Source organism: Andrographis paniculata, unplaced genomic scaffold, assembly GCF_009805555.1.
Source record: "Andrographis paniculata isolate CXL003 unplaced genomic scaffold, ASM980555v1 Contig57END, whole genome shotgun sequence".
Lineage (NCBI taxonomy): Eukaryota > Viridiplantae > Streptophyta > Magnoliopsida > Lamiales > Acanthaceae > Andrographis > Andrographis paniculata.
The window spans coordinates 1845489-1863913 of record NW_026137592.1 but is presented as its reverse complement, the minus strand read 5'-3'; the positions used below and the strand labels follow the sequence as shown (position 1 = coordinate 1863913).

General features: G+C 38.8%; 3 protein-coding genes and 1 non-coding gene across 6 annotated transcripts; 3 read left to right on the top strand and 1 right to left on the bottom strand.

The window, feature by feature from the left end:
• Positions 1 to 640: 640 nt before the first annotated feature.
• On the top strand, positions 641 to 713 carry TRNAE-CUC (transfer RNA glutamic acid (anticodon CUC)). Its single transcript has one exon. It is a non-coding gene; the product is annotated as a tRNA-Glu (tRNA).
• A 360-nt stretch (positions 714 to 1073) lies between these two features.
• Positions 1074 to 4607, bottom strand: LOC127257011 (uncharacterized). Of its 3 annotated transcripts, none has more exons than XM_051283267.1 (6): positions 4506 to 4607; positions 3909 to 4368; positions 3403 to 3801; positions 2677 to 3267; positions 2385 to 2512; positions 1074 to 1668 (listed from the first exon to the last, which is right to left on the bottom strand). In XM_051283267.1, the coding sequence occupies exons 2-6, from the start codon at positions 4326 to 4328 to the stop codon at positions 1554 to 1556; spliced, it is 1653 nt and encodes a 550-aa protein (XP_051139224.1). In that variant the 5' UTR covers positions 4329 to 4368; positions 4506 to 4607; the 3' UTR covers positions 1074 to 1553. The 3 variants fall into 3 exon arrangements, with proteins under 3 accessions (XP_051139224.1, XP_051139223.1, XP_051139225.1); XM_051283266.1 differs by having other exon boundaries at positions 1076 to 1668; positions 4460 to 4604; XM_051283268.1 differs by lacking the exon at positions 1074 to 1668 and adding an exon at positions 1679 to 2091 and having other exon boundaries at positions 4460 to 4602.
• Positions 4608 to 4695: 88 nt separating this feature from the next.
• Positions 4696 to 12481, top strand: LOC127257010 (kinesin-like protein KIN-7H). The gene is made up of 16 exons (XM_051283265.1): positions 4696 to 4952; positions 5422 to 5811; positions 5921 to 6010; positions 6088 to 6188; positions 6278 to 6391; positions 6461 to 6542; positions 6625 to 6692; positions 6771 to 6836; positions 6936 to 7060; positions 7143 to 7479; positions 7579 to 7683; positions 7776 to 8160; positions 8245 to 8606; positions 8720 to 9030; positions 9140 to 9461; positions 12397 to 12481. The coding sequence occupies exons 2-15, from the start codon at positions 5595 to 5597 to the stop codon at positions 9459 to 9461; spliced, it is 2685 nt and encodes an 894-aa protein (XP_051139222.1). The 5' UTR covers positions 4696 to 4952; positions 5422 to 5594; the 3' UTR covers positions 12397 to 12481.
• Positions 12412 to 16038, top strand: LOC127257009 (probable LRR receptor-like serine/threonine-protein kinase At4g36180). Its single transcript, XM_051283264.1, has one exon. It carries the CDS (start codon positions 12538 to 12540, stop codon positions 15895 to 15897), a length of 3360 nt encoding a protein of 1119 aa, XP_051139221.1. The 5' UTR covers positions 12412 to 12537; the 3' UTR covers positions 15898 to 16038.
• Positions 16039 to 18425: the final 2387 nt, after the last annotated feature.

Sequence of the window (18425 nt, the reverse complement as noted above, 5' to 3'; positions counted from 1 at the left end):
GGAAGGAAAAATCAAAATAAATAAAGCTTATATTATTATTTGAAATAAGAAATAATTTTTCAAAACAACATCTTTATTAAAAAAAAATGAAATGTGCCCCAAATAAATGCATAAATAATAATAAAATAAAATAAAATTTTGGTTTGATTCACACAATATGCAGTAACAGCAAAATGCCAACTCTATCAACAAAACTTGGGTAAACAAATCATATAATAGTTTTATTTATCATTTTTATCCGTTCTAAAACAATAGTATCGTTTTCATTAATAATCATATCACTATAAAACTATACTTTTTTTTTTATTATTATTAAACAATTGTCACTACATTTTACACTAATACACTCGCAAAGACAAAAAAAGTTTTTTATAAGTACTTTTTACCCACTACCAATATAATATCAATCATGCCAAACACAACCCAAACAATAAAACTAAAATAAATAAACAAATATTTTCTTTGAATTTACAAAACCCATTACTTACAATTTATATTAACATATAAAATATGTAACAAAAAATTGAGATAAAAGACCTTAACAACCAACCCCTAGTTACATGTTTTAAATGATATAAATAAAATTGAGGTTTAAGTAAATTAATATAAATAAATATAGAACTAACCTATACACAACAAATCCGTTGTAGTCTAGATGGTTAGGATATTCGGCTCTCACCCGAAAGACCCGGGTTCGAGTCCCGGCAACGGAATTTTGTTTTTTTTTTTTAAATATTACATATTTATATATTTATTTTTTTTTTTTTTTTTTTTTTTTTTTTTTTTTGAGCATTCTCTATTATTTATATGTAATTGAACTTTGACATTTGTTTACCCAAATTTTGTTGATAAGAGTAGCCATTGTGCTGTTACTGCACATTGTGTGAATAAAACCAAAATTTTATTTTATCTTTTACTCCATTATTTATGCATTAATTGGGGCTAATAATAATCACTTTTATTCTTTTTTTTTTTTAATAAAAATACATTTAATATATTTTTTCACAATCACTTTTCATTTAAATTTATTTCCTCCCATCTAAATCATTCATTCATCTTAGAAAAATTGCAAAAACCATATATAGCCTATGTATTATTATCATCAAAATGTGCAAGATTATCGATAAGAAAAAATTGAGAAACTTCTGAGGATAGAGCAAAAGCCACAACGTACCTAGACGAGCTCAAACAGGCCGAATCCAGCAGACGGGACCTAACAAATTTTTCGAAATTAAAGCATATTTGGATTATTCAAGAATCTTCAACGACGAATCCGAATACTTTCCAAAAGAAACACGAAAATGTTCCTTAATCTAAACAAAAGGCTGTCCCGTCGCGACAATAGCTGTTTCTTGAGACATGCTGGAGTGATGATCCCATCACACAAAAAGTATGAAACCCTAAAGCTCGATTCTTCTAACATCATCCATTCCATACATATAAACAAACAAATTCACCCAAAACGTGCTGTAATGACATCACAGTGAGTTGCATACCTCCAATGGCGAGAATGGTCTTCGTTGTGGTGATGTTAGCAGCAGCAGCAGCTACTGTTATAACAGGGTTCCCGTGGCCGGTAGAGGAGGACTACCCGATTTGGGATCCTGCGCCGTATTCTGATGGTGGGGTGGTTGCTGCACCGATTCCTCATGCACATGCCGTTGATTCCTGCTGTCACAACATTTTCAAGGGGAGAAAGCGACTGCCTTAATCGAACTAACTTTTCCTAGTTCGGTTCTTGTAATAAATAGAGCATGCCTAGTGAATGTGTACTAGGTTCTTCAGATGCCGTTATATAATAGACGTATATTCAGCAGACTTTGATCTTGCTTTGGTTTCTGTCGAATGGCTACTTCAACAACTAATTGTTTTTTTGCGAAATATGAATACGAAATGAAATTTTACTCGAATCAAAACTGGCAGTAACAATGCAGTCCATTGACAAATGCTGAATTCAACGAACAGGGCTAAGCTATAACGTATATTTTCAGGCTCGATATAAATATGCCGTGCCGTACAAAGCAACTTATGATGGTAAATGAAACGCAAAATTGGGTGTGCAGCAAGAACGATCGTAGGAGCATTTATTACCTGCATTGTGTACGATACATAAGATTATATGGTTAGATGTAAATCTTGGTGTATGGAGGCACAAATTGAAAGCCAATCGTATAGAAAATTTTAAACGTGTAACAAATTCATGATTTCATCATTTATTTAGAGCCTAAGATTTATATAATTGCATTGATAATCTCTTAAGCCATCTCCCTACAACAAAATTTCAAGATAAGCTTCAAGATTTTCACTATTATATAACAAGGATACACCACTAACATATTAAGGCATCGAGAAAATATAGGAGAGACTTATGGCTAAAAACTCACATCAGATGGATAGATGATGGACCGGTAAAAGCTGCAACTTTCTGAGCCCGGTGAGCTTCTGACTTGTAAAGCCCTTTCATTTCCTTTTTAACTTGTCGCGCTTCTCGTCGTTCAGATTTCACAGCAGACTGCAAAAGAGGGACAGTTCCAAATCATAACAGCAACTTAAACATGAAATGGCACTGAACAAAGAGCACAATAACTTATAAAGAGTAACAAAAAGTCCCAAAAAGGTGTAGGAAATTAAAACAGCTTATAACAAAAATAAACCAGTTGCCAAAAAATCGTCTACCTTCCTAGCTTTTTTCTCCTCCTTCGATTCTTGCGCCCTTGGCTTCTTTTTCTGCATATCAGTTACCCTATCACTAGAATCTTTTTCTTTCATCTTTTCTTCACCAAGTTTTCGGTTACGAGGCAAAAAATCTACGGGAAGCCTCTCTTTTCCTTTCAGGGTTATCACTGGATTGGCTCCGGAAGAAGCTCCAGATAATGCTTCGGAAAGCTTCTTTTTCCTTCTAGGTTCAGGCGCAGAAATTTTTCCAGGATGGTTGTCCAGTGTTGAGTAAGTAGTAACGATAGTTTCACAATCCCACTTTTCCGACTCATCACTGCTACTTTCTTCATCCAACACTTCCTCTACATTATCATCCTCATCTTCATATTTTTCTGCATATTCCTTGCAGCGGCGAAGCACTTCTACAGTTACCTCCGGTGATTCCACATCATCGGCTTCTGGTTTATGCAGCAGATGATCGGAAGGATGATTCTTGAAAGCACTGTTGAGCTTTTCAGTTAGGGATTCTTGACAGTCATCATCATCATCATCATAATCATATCCATTGTATTCATCTTCACTCTCATCACCATATTCATTAAGCATTAACTGCACATCGAAAACTTATTAGAGACTGATGTTTAATCCTTTAGGTCAATGACAGGTAAATACTTCACAAATGAAACACCATTTAACAATATTTACTATGCTCGCGCAAATAAAAGAAGCTCAAAAAAATTTTACCATGTCAAACTGCTCATCCAAAGGGCGCCGCTCTCTTGGTTTCTCATTTTCTGAGCTTCTGCAGGTCGCTCCAATCTTCGGAACAGTAGAAACACCAGGTTCCGGTTGTTGTAATAGGTAAGGACTTGATGCAGCAGCAAAACTTGTCTTCTCATTAGCGTCTTCATGGATGGGGCCTTCGAAGATATTTGCTCTGACAACGAAATCCTCTTCCAACTCCTCAACATCAGACCCAAACTTAGCCGAATCATTGTCATCCTCCAGCATCGCAGCTACTTCAGGATCCACTACTTTCTGCAGTTTTATGCCAACCATTTTCGATGCCGAATTATAGATTAATTTTTCCTCCTCAGAAGCATCATTTATCTTAGACACTGCAACCCTCGAAGCGTCGTAAGCCTGCCATGAGATAAAATTCAAGAATTCATTTATCATTAGAATTGTAAAAGTTATGAGACTGCATCCGAAAATTGATTTGAAAACACAGAATCCATGATCAACCAAACCTTAACATCCTGTGGAAGATGATCAAAACTGGCCTTGGGATTATCGTAATACACCGAACCCCCGCCTGTGTTCTTAATCTCACGCAAATGGAGCAAATAATTATACCCATCGTCTGGAAACCCTAGCTCCAGAATTTCCTTCCTCACGTGATCTGGCAACCCCGCTGTTCGAGCTTCATGAGCGCCGTACAAATCGTCACCGGTACAATCTTCAGGAGCGTCGGCGAAGATGGAATCAACGTCCGCAGCATCATTCGGCTCGCCATCATTAAAGTAATCAGGTGCGTTCCGATTGTTATCGACCCGCACAAAAACTCGATCCCCGTCAGGCCCGGATGAGTAAAGCGGATCGGATGTGTCCCTAGCCATGAGCTGGAACGTGGCGGCTTTCTTCTTATCAATGAATTTCTTCTTCCCCATCTCTTTTAGGTTGCTAGCGTTTGCTCCTCCCTGGTTTTTCCTAAAAAACAACAAGAGAGCAACAATTCATGTAAAGCTGGAACTTCAATCGATAGACAGAAAATAGAAACTTCACTTCGTTGGCTCCAAACCTCGAAAGAGTCTCGCTTTGCTGCTAGAAAGAGGGACTGAACTTACGATTTTGAGCAACTGTAGGAGACGACGCCAAGAAATTACGAAGAACCGAATGGAAATAGAGAGAGTCGAAATTGAATTAGGGATTAGGGTTTATGGTAATTTTGGGCCTGGGCTTGTAAGGAAAAAGAAAATCATTCAAAAGAGAATTTTATTCGGGTCGGGTCATATCCATATTCGAAGCGGGCGGGTTCGGATCCATATACTATATAATGGCCCAGCCACCGTGACACCGTCTTCCTCGCCTGCTCACCAGCTCCCCTTGATTTGCGGTTTTACGGCGTCATCTGTCTCACTTCCACAACAATGAACCTCTCCTTGCCCCAATTTTCCATTTCTGTCCCCATCAATGGGTTAACTCACCTTGCATTCATTCCTTTCAATTTGGTTGTATTATATTTACGGAAATGTTTGTTTCCTCTGGGTTTGGATCACTTTGATATATATTCGGTGAGTAATAAATTTCTCTATAGTTGGTTTCCTCTGCGTGTAATCGAACGAGCTAGCTGTGTGGAGTTATGGTTATAAAATTGCGCCTTTTGTTTTCATTTTCTGGAGGCAATGTGCATTGATTTATTTTGTTGATATTCCTGGATTAGATTTGATTTATTTGCAATTCCTTGCTGCTTGTTTAAGTTAGAATTGGATATATATATATATATACATATATATATATGAAAAGTAGAATTATGGATCTTATCTGTCAACATATTTCGGTTCTAAATGTTACATAGTGATTGTTAGGTGTGCAGTTTGATTGAGAGAAAAAAGGGGAAAGTTCTCGTGAAAAAGAAAACTGTGAAAGTAGATGATTTCATTATTATAGTTTATATAAAGCTGAGACTTCAAAGATCTAGTTAATGCTGTTTGCTTTTTTCAAGCTTGTAGGATTCATATATGTTAGGATTGTATTTTGCAGCATAGAAAAGGATTGTGGGGCTTGAACAGAACGTAAACATCTTGTGTCTGAAGTCCCTCTCTTTGTGAAAAAAGAGAGGGATTATGACAAGGCCTCTATTTGTGGATTTGCTAGCTAGTTGATTCTCTTCGAGTGCATTTGGGTTGGATAATAGATCTGATATAGGATTGGAAATGGGGACCTTTATTGGGGATGATATGATTGAATGGGATGCTCAAGATTCAAGTGCACGAGAGGAGAAAATCATTGTTTCCGTAAGGTTGAGGCCTCTGAATGAAAGAGAGTTGACAAGGAATGATTTCCCGGCTTGGGAATGCATCAACAACTCGACCATCTTATACAAAAATGCTCAGAATGAGCGATCGTTGCTTCCAATAGCCTATACATTTGGTAAGCCACCCATTGGACAGATAATGTTGGCACCACTGATTTTTATCTTTTGTTGGTTTTCTTATGTGTGTCTTCTGTTGGTTCTATGTGTCCATTGTGTCGAGAACAGATAGAGTATTCAATACCAACTGCCCCACAAGGCAAGTTTATGATGAAGCTGCAAAGAAGATCGCCCTTTCTGTTTTAAATGGAATGAATTGTGAGTACTCTTTCCTTTGAAATATGTATCCAGTCATGATAATAATATCATTAACCATGGTTATTTTTCCTCTCCAGCAACGATCTTTGCATATGGGCAGACGAGTAGTGGGAAAACATACACTATGTCAGGAATCACAGAATACACAATGGCCGATATATATGATTACATAGACAAGGTAATTCTAGTCAGGATAATTTGTTTCTTGACTTTGTTCATGATTTTTCGAAATAGTTGATATCAGATTCATCATTTCGAAAACTACAGCATCCTGAAAGATTCTTTGTCTTGAAATTTTCTGCCATGGAGATCTATAATGAATCAGTAAAAGACCTCCTCTGCCTAGATAGCGGACCTCTAAGACTTCTAGACGATCCAGAGGTGTGAGAGTAATTTTTCAAATTTTAAGATACTGGAACCACTTACTGTTTACTGATTCTTATGCTATAGAAAGGAACCGTAGTTGACAAACTTACAGAGGTGATCTTAAGGGATTCCGACCATTTAAACGAACTCTTATCAATTTGTGAAGGTAAGAGCAATCATGAACCAATCTTCAGCATTATACTTTCTGTTCACAACATGTTTACTCTTGTTACAATGCATTCCTGCAGCTCAAAGACAAACTGGTGAGACTGCCCTCAATGAAGTGAGCTCTAGATCTCATCAAATACTGCGCTTGGTGAGCTTCTTATAATTATAAATTATTGCTATTTTAAGGTGTGGAGTTTGTTATATACTGAAATGGATATTCCTGCAGACTGTTGAAAGTGAAGCTCGTGAGTTTGTTGGTGCTGAAAATATGAGCACTCTAACAGCTACAGTGGTACAAAATATTCTCACAAGGAATTGCATTCAATGTGAACTATTTTACACAGAGAATTCGATCATATGCATAATATCCTGTTCTGTTTTTTGAATGCAGAATTTTGTTGATCTGGCGGGTAGTGAACGTGCATCTCAGACATCAGCAGCAGGCACAAGGTTGAAAGAAGGTTGCCACATAAATCGCAGTTTACTTACACTTGGGACAGTCATTCGCAAATTAAGGTATGCCTTGCTGTTAATAACACCACTATGGCTATCCCACTGTGTTGAGTGATCAACATATCACCGGTGTTTTCTATTGCAGCAAGGGAAGAAATGGGCATGTACCGTATAGGGACTCCAAGCTGACACGAATCCTACAGAACTCCCTAGGTGGCAACGCCCGGACAGGCATTATTTGCACAATGAGCCCTGCTCAAAGTCTTGTCGAGCAATCAAGAAACACACTACATTTTGCAAGCTGTGCTAAGCAGGTCAGTACGAATGCACAGGTCAATGTGGTGGTGTCTGAGAAAGCATTGGTGAAGCAACTGCAAAAAGAACTAGCCAGATTGGAGAATGAGCTGAGGGGCTTGACTTCACGTTCTGCCTCTTGCGGGCCTGCTTCGGCACTCAAGGAAAAAGAAGAACTGATTGAAAAGGTGGTTTTGCAAAGATCCATTTATATAACTAAGAAATCAGTGCATCAATCATATATTAAAATTGCAGTATGTATTGTTTGACTCCCTTTTATAATGCAGATGGATAAAGAAATCAAAGAATTAACCCTTCAACGTGACATGGCTCACTCTCGTCTTGAGAGCTTGTTACGCTCAGGGACAACATCTCAAGCATCACAATCTTCGGTTTGTGCAATTGTTTCTCACCAAAATCGATCATAGGACCAGAATATCCTTAAAATGCATCATAGAGCTAAACTTGAGCTTTTCCTTCTCAGGGCTACACTAGCAGCCATGAGAAAGGTTCTTCGGCAGATGAATATTCAGCATCAGAAGCATCTGAGACTGTCGGTCCCAATAGGCATAATTTCGGACTTGAAACGTGTCACACTCGCAACAAATCTGAGGATCCCATAACCAGCAAGATTGAAGATCAGTTCCCCGAGTGTGTTGAAGAACAACTTTTGTCTAGCGAGACATCACCAACACAATTCATTGATAAGTACTTCGGCCCTGATCCACTTAAGGGATGGGAGAAGATTGCTCAAGCAAGTGACAACACTGAAGATAGCTGCAAGGAGGTTCGATGTGTAGAAATTGATTTACTGAAGATCGATAAGGGTTCAAGTTCACCTTCCCTGGAAACAAGACATCACAGCTCAGGTCTGTGGCTCATTTTATTTTCTGATAATGAAGTTTTCGGCCTTCTGTACTTCTAACCGATTTTTATGTTGATTTATTGTGCAGGATCATCCCCTTGTGTAGTATTGGAGAATGATGCATCTGATCCACGCACAAGCATGACTAGAAGCACTAGCTGTGCAGCAATCATCAGTACAACCACAGACTCTCTGAATTCTGAGATACCTGAGGAAATCGAAAGCAAAGTAGACAATACAGAAGGCGAAGCAGAATCAATTAATGTCGAGGTGTTGGCCAATTCGGATAATGCATGCACAGAAGACTCTGAGAATGCAACCACGAATGAAGAAGAGCAAAAAGCAGTCGTGTTGAGCGAAGAATATCCGGAAAAGCAACAAGAAACATGTGTAAAAGATGTCAGTGAAGTGATCGATCCTACCCCAGTAGGAAAGCTTGAGGACAATATGGTAAGAGAACGAACAATCTCCTAACTGATGCATTTGAGTTCTTTTTTCAGCTGACACTACACAATCATCGACATGCTCTTTTGTGTATATATTGATCAGTGCTTCTGCTGCAGGAAATAGCTGAAAAAGCTACAGATAACCTACAAGAAACTGCAGATGACGGCTCTAATGAAACTCACGACAAGAAGGAATCTGTTCCAGATTGGCGCATAGAGTTCGAAAGGCAGATGAAGGAAATAATCCAACTTTGGGATGCTTGCCACACTCCATTGGCACACAGAACCTACTTTTTCCTTCTATTTAAGGGAGATCCTTCGGATGCTGTCTACTTGGAGGTGGAGCTTAGACGGCTCTCATTTCTCAAAAATCCGATAAATGGAGCCGGAGTCACAAAAGACGATCCATCTTTATCACAGGCCTCAAGGTACCCTATTCTCATTCATTTCTAGAATAACACATTCATCGATCCATTGTGAGTTTTAATAGGAAATGTGATGTTTCTAATGTAATTTTGCTGTGTTCTTGGCGTACAGGGCAAAAGCGCTGAACCGGGAGAGAGAAATGCTGAGCAGAAAGATGCTAAGAAAGTTGTCATCTAAAGAAAGAGAGGCTCTATACATAAAGTGGGGCATTGACATAAAGTCAAAGCAGAGGAGGCTGCAGCTATGCCGGAAGCTATGGACAGACACTGCAGACATGGAACACATTAACGAGAGTGCTACTGTCGTGGCGAAGCTGGTGGGATTCAAGGGGCCAGGGCAGGCCCCAAAAGAAATGTTCGGCCTAAGCTTCTCCCCGAAGCCAGCACATATGAGGCCCTTCAGCTGGACACACAGCCTTCCTTCGATGATATGAGTAAGAAACCTCTTTACTGTTTCATTCACTTGTGGGCTCAAAATTGGCTTAGGATTCGGTTAGTTCATCGTGGAAAACCATGAATCCCACCCTTGTGTGTTTACATAATATATAAGATGCCGTTAAGATGTATATATACATATATATATATAGTTATAGCACGTGATTGTGATCTTGATGACGCCGGACTTAGCCCTGTCTAACGGGGAAGGTGAAGCTGGCCACCGGACATTATAGAAGTGCCGGTGAGGGAATTCCTAATGAGGAGTTTGTGAGCTTAGCCCTTAGTTCACTTTAACTACACTAGGAAGAAACCAAGAATTCCTTAGAGGGTTTGATCTACCAAAAAAATCTTGAATTTGAGAAATCAGTTTTAGAGGAAAAGAAAGATAGTTATTACAATTCTTGTGTTTTGTTGTTGTTGTTATGCATTGGGGAGACCTAGAAATGGGATGGCAATAGGCATATGTGTGTGTTTGTGTATATAATGTAGGTCCTCTATTATAAGGATAAGGATATGATGGATGATGAATTTGATGATGTCCATGTTTGGACAAAGAAAGATAAAGAAAAACAAAGAAAGAAAGAAAGAAAGATGATTGAGTAATGTGTTTTTGTCCCAAATAAGTCCAGTGGAAGTTGTAATATAGATATAGTGTGTCAAGAGCAACCCCACTCCAGATTGTCATTAAATAGCCAAGACTGGCCAACCCTGTCTGTTTGTCTTTGTCTCTTTTCCCTTTTGAGTCATTTAATTTTAATTACCATACCAGCAACAAATTCATATAATATATGTTTTGATTTGATTTGAGAAAAATGAGTGAAGAGGGATGTTTGGTTTGATTGGCCATTTAGTGGCGGCAACTGCCAACACCTTGCGCCCTACACAACACAATCAATATGCGTTATTTATTTATTAGGTTTTGTCATTTGTTTGTGACACGCCCGTGTTGTGTAATGCAATGTTGTGTTGAAGTGAATATTTATTATTTGTTGAAATGACAAGTGAGTGAGGATTTATAAAGATGGGGAGCCACTTTTATAAAGAGAGATAGAGAGAGAAGATGGGCAATGTTGTTGAGAAGAGTGAGTGAGTGACCACGAGCCATTAAAGAAGCTGCTAACTTCAACTCAGCACAACTGGAGGAGAAGATGACCATATCATTATTTCACATATATCATATTATTCTCTTCGTCCAAAAAGTTACTATTTTTTATTTTCATTCGTCCCAAAACATGATTATTATTTCCTAATTTAGTAATTTTACTACGTACTTCACATAATAAATAGTCTTTCAAGTTACAATATATTACACAAATGCTATTATTTTTATATTACACTGTATTAGGGGTATTTTTATCTTTTTTTTATTACAATCCAATATAAAACTAATATTCAAAAATCTACTTGCAAAAAGCGGCTCCCTCCTGAGAGGACGGAGGGAGGGAATATATATAATTATGTTTGTATGTATTTCTGTGTGTGCTCATGGTTTTCTTGGCTACAAATTGTGGGCATTCACTGCTCCCATTTTAAGGATGTGTTGTTTTGGAATTTTGATTTTTTGTTTGAATATAATATTTTATGATGAATAATAAGTGTACTATACCTTACTATTACTAATAAGGATATTTTTGTTTTTTTTATTATGAATGAATACTCTCTCTTATCTATTTTTTTCATTTTAGTCAGTTTCGTATTTATTTTATTTTTTTAATAATTATACTGTCTGTCTAATATTATAAATACTTTTACAATTTACAATATATTATAAATTTCATTACCTTTATATAACACAATATCTGTAATACTAATATTTCTAAAACTTCAAGTTATATATGATTATGAAAAAAAAAAAAGAAATATAATAAAAATGTACATTGCAAAAAGCAAACGGTGCCTATGCCGGGAGTATATCTTTATAAAAAAATTGTAATAATTGCATAATTAGTAAATTAAAACCAGATTAAAAAAGACATACTCCTTCAGTTACCTGTGTAGATTTTGAAAAATTGAATAAAAAAGGGTATTTAATGGTATATTAGTAAATAAGAAATGTAAGATTTTATACTACTAAAAAGAAAAAGAAAAAAAAAAAAAAAAAAAAAAAACCCTTTTATGTAATATTTTAGAGAATAAATTTTGATAAATAATACCAGAACAAATTTGAAGACACATGAAATTTTCAATTATATTCTTGCGAAGCTTAAAGCTAATTTAAATACTCCATAACATAAGAATATGTTTGTATATGGCGCCTGACTTGATATAGGAAGAAATGAGTAATTTAGCCGACACTTGATTGATTGATTGATGTAATGTACATTAGAATGTTTTGAATTTATTTATTTTTTTAATCCAAAATAAATAAATATATATATATTAAAATTACATTAAAAAAAAAAAGAAAAACTCAAACACCGAATCCATAAAATAAGATCCTTGAGAGCAAATGCTAATTTTGACAAGTCAACATCTTACAACACCAAAATACAAATTTAAATAAATAAATATGAAAATAATAATCGCTAAATGACACTTTGAAATAATAATGGTAAATAAAGTTCATCATAAATTGTCCCAATCACACCCAATAAAGCACCACCACCCTATTTGACTAAATTATCAAATTAAATACATGTGACATTAATTTTATTTTTTTGGTTTTTCTTAATTTTGTTTCAAATTTAATTTATTATTTAATTTTCCATTCAAATGTCATTATATTAAATATAAATAATATTGCATTTAATTTGGTGAGTGAAAACAAAATTTTAATAAAGGAATGCTGCGTGGTGTCGGAGTAATGATGCAAACCTCCTTGATTGGATAGAAAAAGCGTGATTTCAGATAAAGGCGTTTTTAATTCTTTTTTTTTTTTTTTTGAAAACGCGACTTCTTTACTTCCCATTTTAAGGCTTTTTTTTTCAAAAGAGAGAAGACTGAAGGCAGAAATAGTAGTACACTTGGACATCGGAATGCGCATTTTATGGCGTTTGTACTCCTTCTACTAACGTGCGCTTCCCCTGCGCATTTGTAATCCTTCACCCTCCCCTCGGTTTTTTCTTCGTCTACATGGCAATGGCCGGCGTTCTCTTGCTGCTGCCGCTCTTGGCGGCGGCGACGGCGACGGCGACGAAGGCGGAGGTTGGAGTGGAGATACAAGCGCTGCTATCGTTTAGAGGAGGAGTCGAGGATCCTCGCGGCGCCATGAACGAATGGGATGCGTCGACGCCCGCGGCGCCGTGCGACTGGCGCGGCATTATGTGCGACGGCGGGAGGGTGAGGGAGCTCCGCCTGCCGCGACTTCAGCTGACAGGCCGGATTAGTGAGCGGCTGGGGGAGCTCCGGCAGCTGCGGAGGTTAAGCCTGCATTCGAACAATTTGAATGGATCCGTACCACGCGCGCTGGCGGAGTGCGTGCTTCTACGCGCCGTCTACTTGCAGGACAACGCGCTCGCCGGCGAGTTGTCGCCGGCGTTCTTCACGAACCTCACGAATCTCCAGGTCCTGAACCTCGCGCACAATTTTATCTCCGGCGAGATCTCCGGCGGCATTCCCGAGAGTTTGCGAGTGTTGGACCTCTCCTCCAACGCCTTCTCCGGACGGATCCCGGCGAACTTCTCCGCCGCTCACCAGCTCCACCTTATCAATCTCTCATTCAACCGTTTCTCCAGCGAGATTCCCCCGACGATCGGAGCGCTGCAGCAGTTACAGTACCTCTGGCTCGACGGAAACAGCCTCTATGGCACGATTCCCTCGGCGATTTCAAATTGCTCGTCGCTAATCCACATCAGCGCCGGCGAGAACAACCTCTCCGGCGTGGTACCGGCGACTCTAGGCTCCCTCAAAAACCTCCAGGTAATGTCGCTGCCGCACAACCATCTCACCGGCGTCCTTCCTTCATCCTTCCTCTGTAATTTCTCAGAATTAAATGCTACGATTAGGATCCTTAACTTGAGCTTCAATGCACTCACGGGAATAGAGAATAACAATGGCGAAATCTGCGCGAGTGCATTGCAAATCATAGACCTTAACAGTAACCACATCAATGGCGTTTTCCCCAATTTCCTAACCAATTTTTCCACTCTAAAGGTCCTCGATCTTTCTGGAAACTCCATATCTGGAAACTTGCCTGATACCGTTGGGAATCTGTTGGTTTTGGAGGAACTCAGAGTTGCTAACAACTCATTGAGAGGTGAAATCCCCCAAAACATAACAAAATGTACCTCCATAACAGTGCTTGATCTTGGTGAAAATGAGTTCTCCGGTCCGGTACCGGAGTTTTTAGGCGAAATGAAGAGCCTAACATCTCTGATTCTCGGCGAAAATTCCTTCACAGGTTCTGTTCCTCAGAGCTTAGGCAATCTTCATTCTCTGCAGGTGTTGGATTTGAGTTCCAACAGATTGATTGGTTCTGTTCCTCAAGATTTGATGAGGCTCAGCAATTTGAGCACTCTGAATTTGAGCAACAACCGGTTTTCCGGCGAGGTTTTGGTAAATGTCGGCTCATTGAAGGCTCTGGAGGTTCTGAACATGAGCGACTGCGGCTTTTCCGGGACGATTCCGAGAGGGATTGGGAATCTGTTGAGGCTGACGTCGCTCGATTTGAGCCGGCAGAACTTGTCGGGAGAGCTTCCCGTCGAGCTCTTTGGTTTGCCGAATCTGCAGGCCATCGCTTTGGAGGATAATTTGCTGTCCGGGAATGTGCCTGAAGGCTTTAGCAGCCTCTCTGATTTGCAGTATCTGAATCTTTCGGCGAATGCTTTCGCCGGCCGAGTTCCGGCGACTTACGGATTCCTTGTGTCGCTGAAGATTCTTTCGCTGTCCGGAAATCGGATAAGCGGTTCGATTCCGGGAGAGTTGGGGAACTGCTCGAATCTTGAAGCCATAGAACTCCAAGGAAACGGATTAACAGGTCGAATCCCCAATGATCTTTCGAGTTTGTCGCGTCTACGGAGGCTTGATTTGGGAAGAAACGAGTTATCGGGCGAAATCCCAGAGAGTCTCGCGAATTGTTCGTCGTTGGAGGTTCTTTTGCTCGATTCGAACTTAATGTCGGGCAGCATTCCGGAGACGTTGTCGAAGCTGTCGAGATTGACGGATTTTGACGTGTCGTCGAACAACTTCACCGGCGTTATTCCTCCGAGCCTCGCTCTGATCCCCGACCTGCGTCGCTTGAACTTCTCCGGTAACGACTTCGCCGGCGAGATCCCGGACGCATTAGCATCGCGATTCGATGATCCTTCGATCTATTCGAAGAATGAAAACTTATGCGGGATGCCGTTGCGAAAGAGCTGCGACGGGCGACGGAGAAAACGACGGTTGGTTCTTTTCGTAGCTGTCGTTGCGGCAGGGAGTCTGATGCTCGTCTTATGCTGCTGCGGCTACGTTTACAGCCTTCTCCGGTGGCGGCGGAGGCTGAGAGCCGCCGCCGGCGAGAAGAAACGAAGCCCAAGCCCGCAAAGTCGTGGCGACAACAACGGCGCGCCAAAGCTCGTCATGTTCAACAACAAGATCACCTACGCAGAAACGGTCGAAGCGACTCGACAGTTCGACGAGGAGAACGTGTTGAGCAGAGGCAAACACGGGCTGCTGTTCAAGGCGACGTACGGCGACGGGATGGTGCTGGCGATACGCCGGCTGCCGGAGGTGTCGATCGACGAGAGCACCTTCCGGAAGGAAGCCGAGTCGCTCGGCAAGATCAAGCATCGAAACCTCACGGTTCTTCGGGGGTACTACGCAGGCCCCCCTCCCGACATGCGGCTCCTCGTCTACGACTACATGCCGAACGGCAACCTCGCGACGTTGCTGCAGGAGGCGTCGCATCAGGACGGGCACGTCTTGAACTGGCCGATGCGGCATTTGATCGCACTCGGAGTCGCGCGGGGGTTAGCGTATCTGCATTCGATGTCGATCGTTCACGGGGACGTCAAGCCGGGGAACATATTGTTCGACGCCGATTTCGAAGCCCATTTGTCAGAATTCGGGATGGATAGGATGACGGCGACGGCGGCGGGAGAGGCGGCGTCGACGTCGGGGACAGTGGGGTATGTGGCGCCGGAGGCGGTGGGGGCGGGGTGGGGGGGTAAGGAGGGGGATGTGTATAGCTTTGGGATCGTGATGCTGGAGATACTTACGGGGAAGAAACCGGTGATGTTCGGGGCGGAGGAGGATATAGTGAGGTGGGTGAAGGGGCGGCTGCAGCGGGGGGAGGTGGCAGAGCTGCTGGAGCCGGGGCTGTTGGAGCTGGACCCGGAGTCGTCGGAGTGGGAGGAGTTTTTGTTGGGGGTGAAGGTGGGGCTGTTGTGCACAATGCCGGAGCCGGCGGAGCGGCCGGCGATGGCGGACGTGGTTTTTATGTTGGAAGGGTGCCGGCTGGGGCCAGAGATGCCGTCGTCGGCGGATCCCACGGCGTTGCCGTCGCCGGGGTGACGGTGGTGGTGTTGGTGGTTATGGGAGGGTGTGGTTTGTTTCATTAGTGATGATGAATTGGATGGTGTTATTTTTTTTTTTTTTTGTGTTGTGTTGTGTTTGTTTGGTTCTTGAAAATCAATTTTAGTACTCACTTAACTTTTCCACTTAATTTTTTTTTATTATTTTTATGTTCTTATGTTTCACATAAATGGTATTTTTAAATAAAAATATATATTTTAATTATATTTTAAAATTAATAATTTTTTATTTTAATTAACTTATTTAATTATTTTAATTTATAATTATATTTATTATATTATCAATATTTTTATTAATAAATTTTTTAATTATTTATTAATTATATAATACTCCTAAACGGATAAATTAGAAATATTACATTTAAGGATAAGCTATCCGTTATAGTTGACTAATGTGAGGACGTGGCAAAATGGAATTATAGATGGTACGGTCAGGGGAGTGGGAAAGTGTAGCGGTGTCAGCTGGTTTTCGGGTAATTTTTTTGAGTTAATGTTTGAATAAAGAAATTAAGTTAATGTAATTTTTTTATTATTATTATTATTGAAAATTAAATAATTGATAGGAATAAAGGGTTGCAAATTGAATAATTAAGAAAGGAGAGTGTATCTACTGTTGTGTTCTTTTTATATTATTGTAGTGTAGTGTAGTGTAGTGTATTGAGGGAGAAAGTAGCCGTTAGGGCAAAGGTGTCCCTACAGTCTACAGACACCAGGTCTGCTGTCTTTTCAAATATGTGTGTATATATATATATTGTGTACATGTGTCTCGGTGCAAAAATAAAAAGTGAAAATACATGTGTCCCATAAAAGTATATTTTGCATTTTATTTTTGTACTTATACTGCCAATTTTAATGTTTTTTAAATTAGATGAATAATTATAAATATACAATTCAATCCAATGTGATGGTAAATAAAAGAATAATAATTATAGTATTAATAACAACGTATGGTATGTTACGATATGCATGAGTCTTTGTTATTGAAATAGTTGAGGAGAGAGAGAGAGAGAGTCACGTGGGGGTGGGACCCATGAAGCGTGCATTAATGGTGGTTGCACGGAAAGTGATGTGCATTGCATTGCTCCTCTGTGACAAAAAATATCTGGGGTTCATCTATTGTCATGCTTTTTTCTTTTTCTTTTTACTTTTTACATCTCTACGGTGTGTTTCCTTATGGTGTGTTTGTTTTTGGAATTGGATTTTTTCGTCAAAAATATCAAATCAAAAATTTATTTTTTATATTATATTAAAAATTAATTTTATATTCGAAATATTACGTCTAACACCTATTTATACCACATCATATAATTATTCAAATTCAAAATTTTTACTATTTAAATCTCAACTCAAAATTCAAACCCCCAAACAAACAAACCCTTAATTGAATTTGGCAATAATGATTTGAGTTTAGTAATAAAAATAATATTTGATAAAATATTTTGTATGAAAAAAAAAATACTACTTCGCTCAAATTTTTTGAAATGTTACCAAATGTCCTATTTATTTTTTATGTGTCTAATAGAAAGAATAATTATATAAATATAAGAATATTTTAATATTAATACATAAATGTAATTGTTAGAGACGGATAAAAAAAATATTTTTTTCAAAAAACACAAAGTACAAATAATAAATTTTGAAAAAATTAGATTAAAAAACAAACGGAAAAAAAGAATTTTTTATAAAAACTTTTCAATTTGTTGTTATAAAAATATACTTGATATCTATTTAAATAATATTTTATAATAATAAACAAATATGCATATATGATGAATAAATGGAGTATATAGTAAAAATTATTCAGAAAGGCAAGGGGGGTAACTGTATGTAAATTCACAAGTGCATGATAGATATATATATATATATATGCATTTCTCCTTATTAAGTTTGAATACTGTATGAGACTATCATCTCGAAGAAGAGTATTGAATATTGTCCCACATTCATTAATATGTGAAAACTCTGCTACTGTGTAAAAGTCCTTTACCTATGTGAGAACTCCGCTACTAAAGCCCTTTAACTATCACCAATTGATTTTAGATTGGAAAAAAGGATCCCTTCTTAATATTTTTCTCATCCAAATCATGTGCTAAAGCAAAATTTAATAAAAGTGAGCAACAACTAAAAATATTTTTCTATAACAACGTAAAAAGAAGAATAAATTTAAATTTAAATTACAGATAATATTATATTTAGCAATAGAGATTGAGATTGAATCCATTGCCATGACAACACAGCCCAATCATCAATTGCTCATCTAAAGGAAGGAGGCTAAAGAACCAACTCGGATCCTCAATCTCCTACACCACCCCCCCACCCCCCAATACTTATCATTGTATACATACATTTTTGAGTGTACGTATATCGTGAAGAAGTAGAGGGAGGGCAGGCTGGGAACCCATGAGTGGTGAAATCACACAAACCAAGCCATGACATCAATAATATGCCTAATATGGACCAGGATTACTAGTCTATACTATATCCAATGAACAAAATAAATACCGGTGA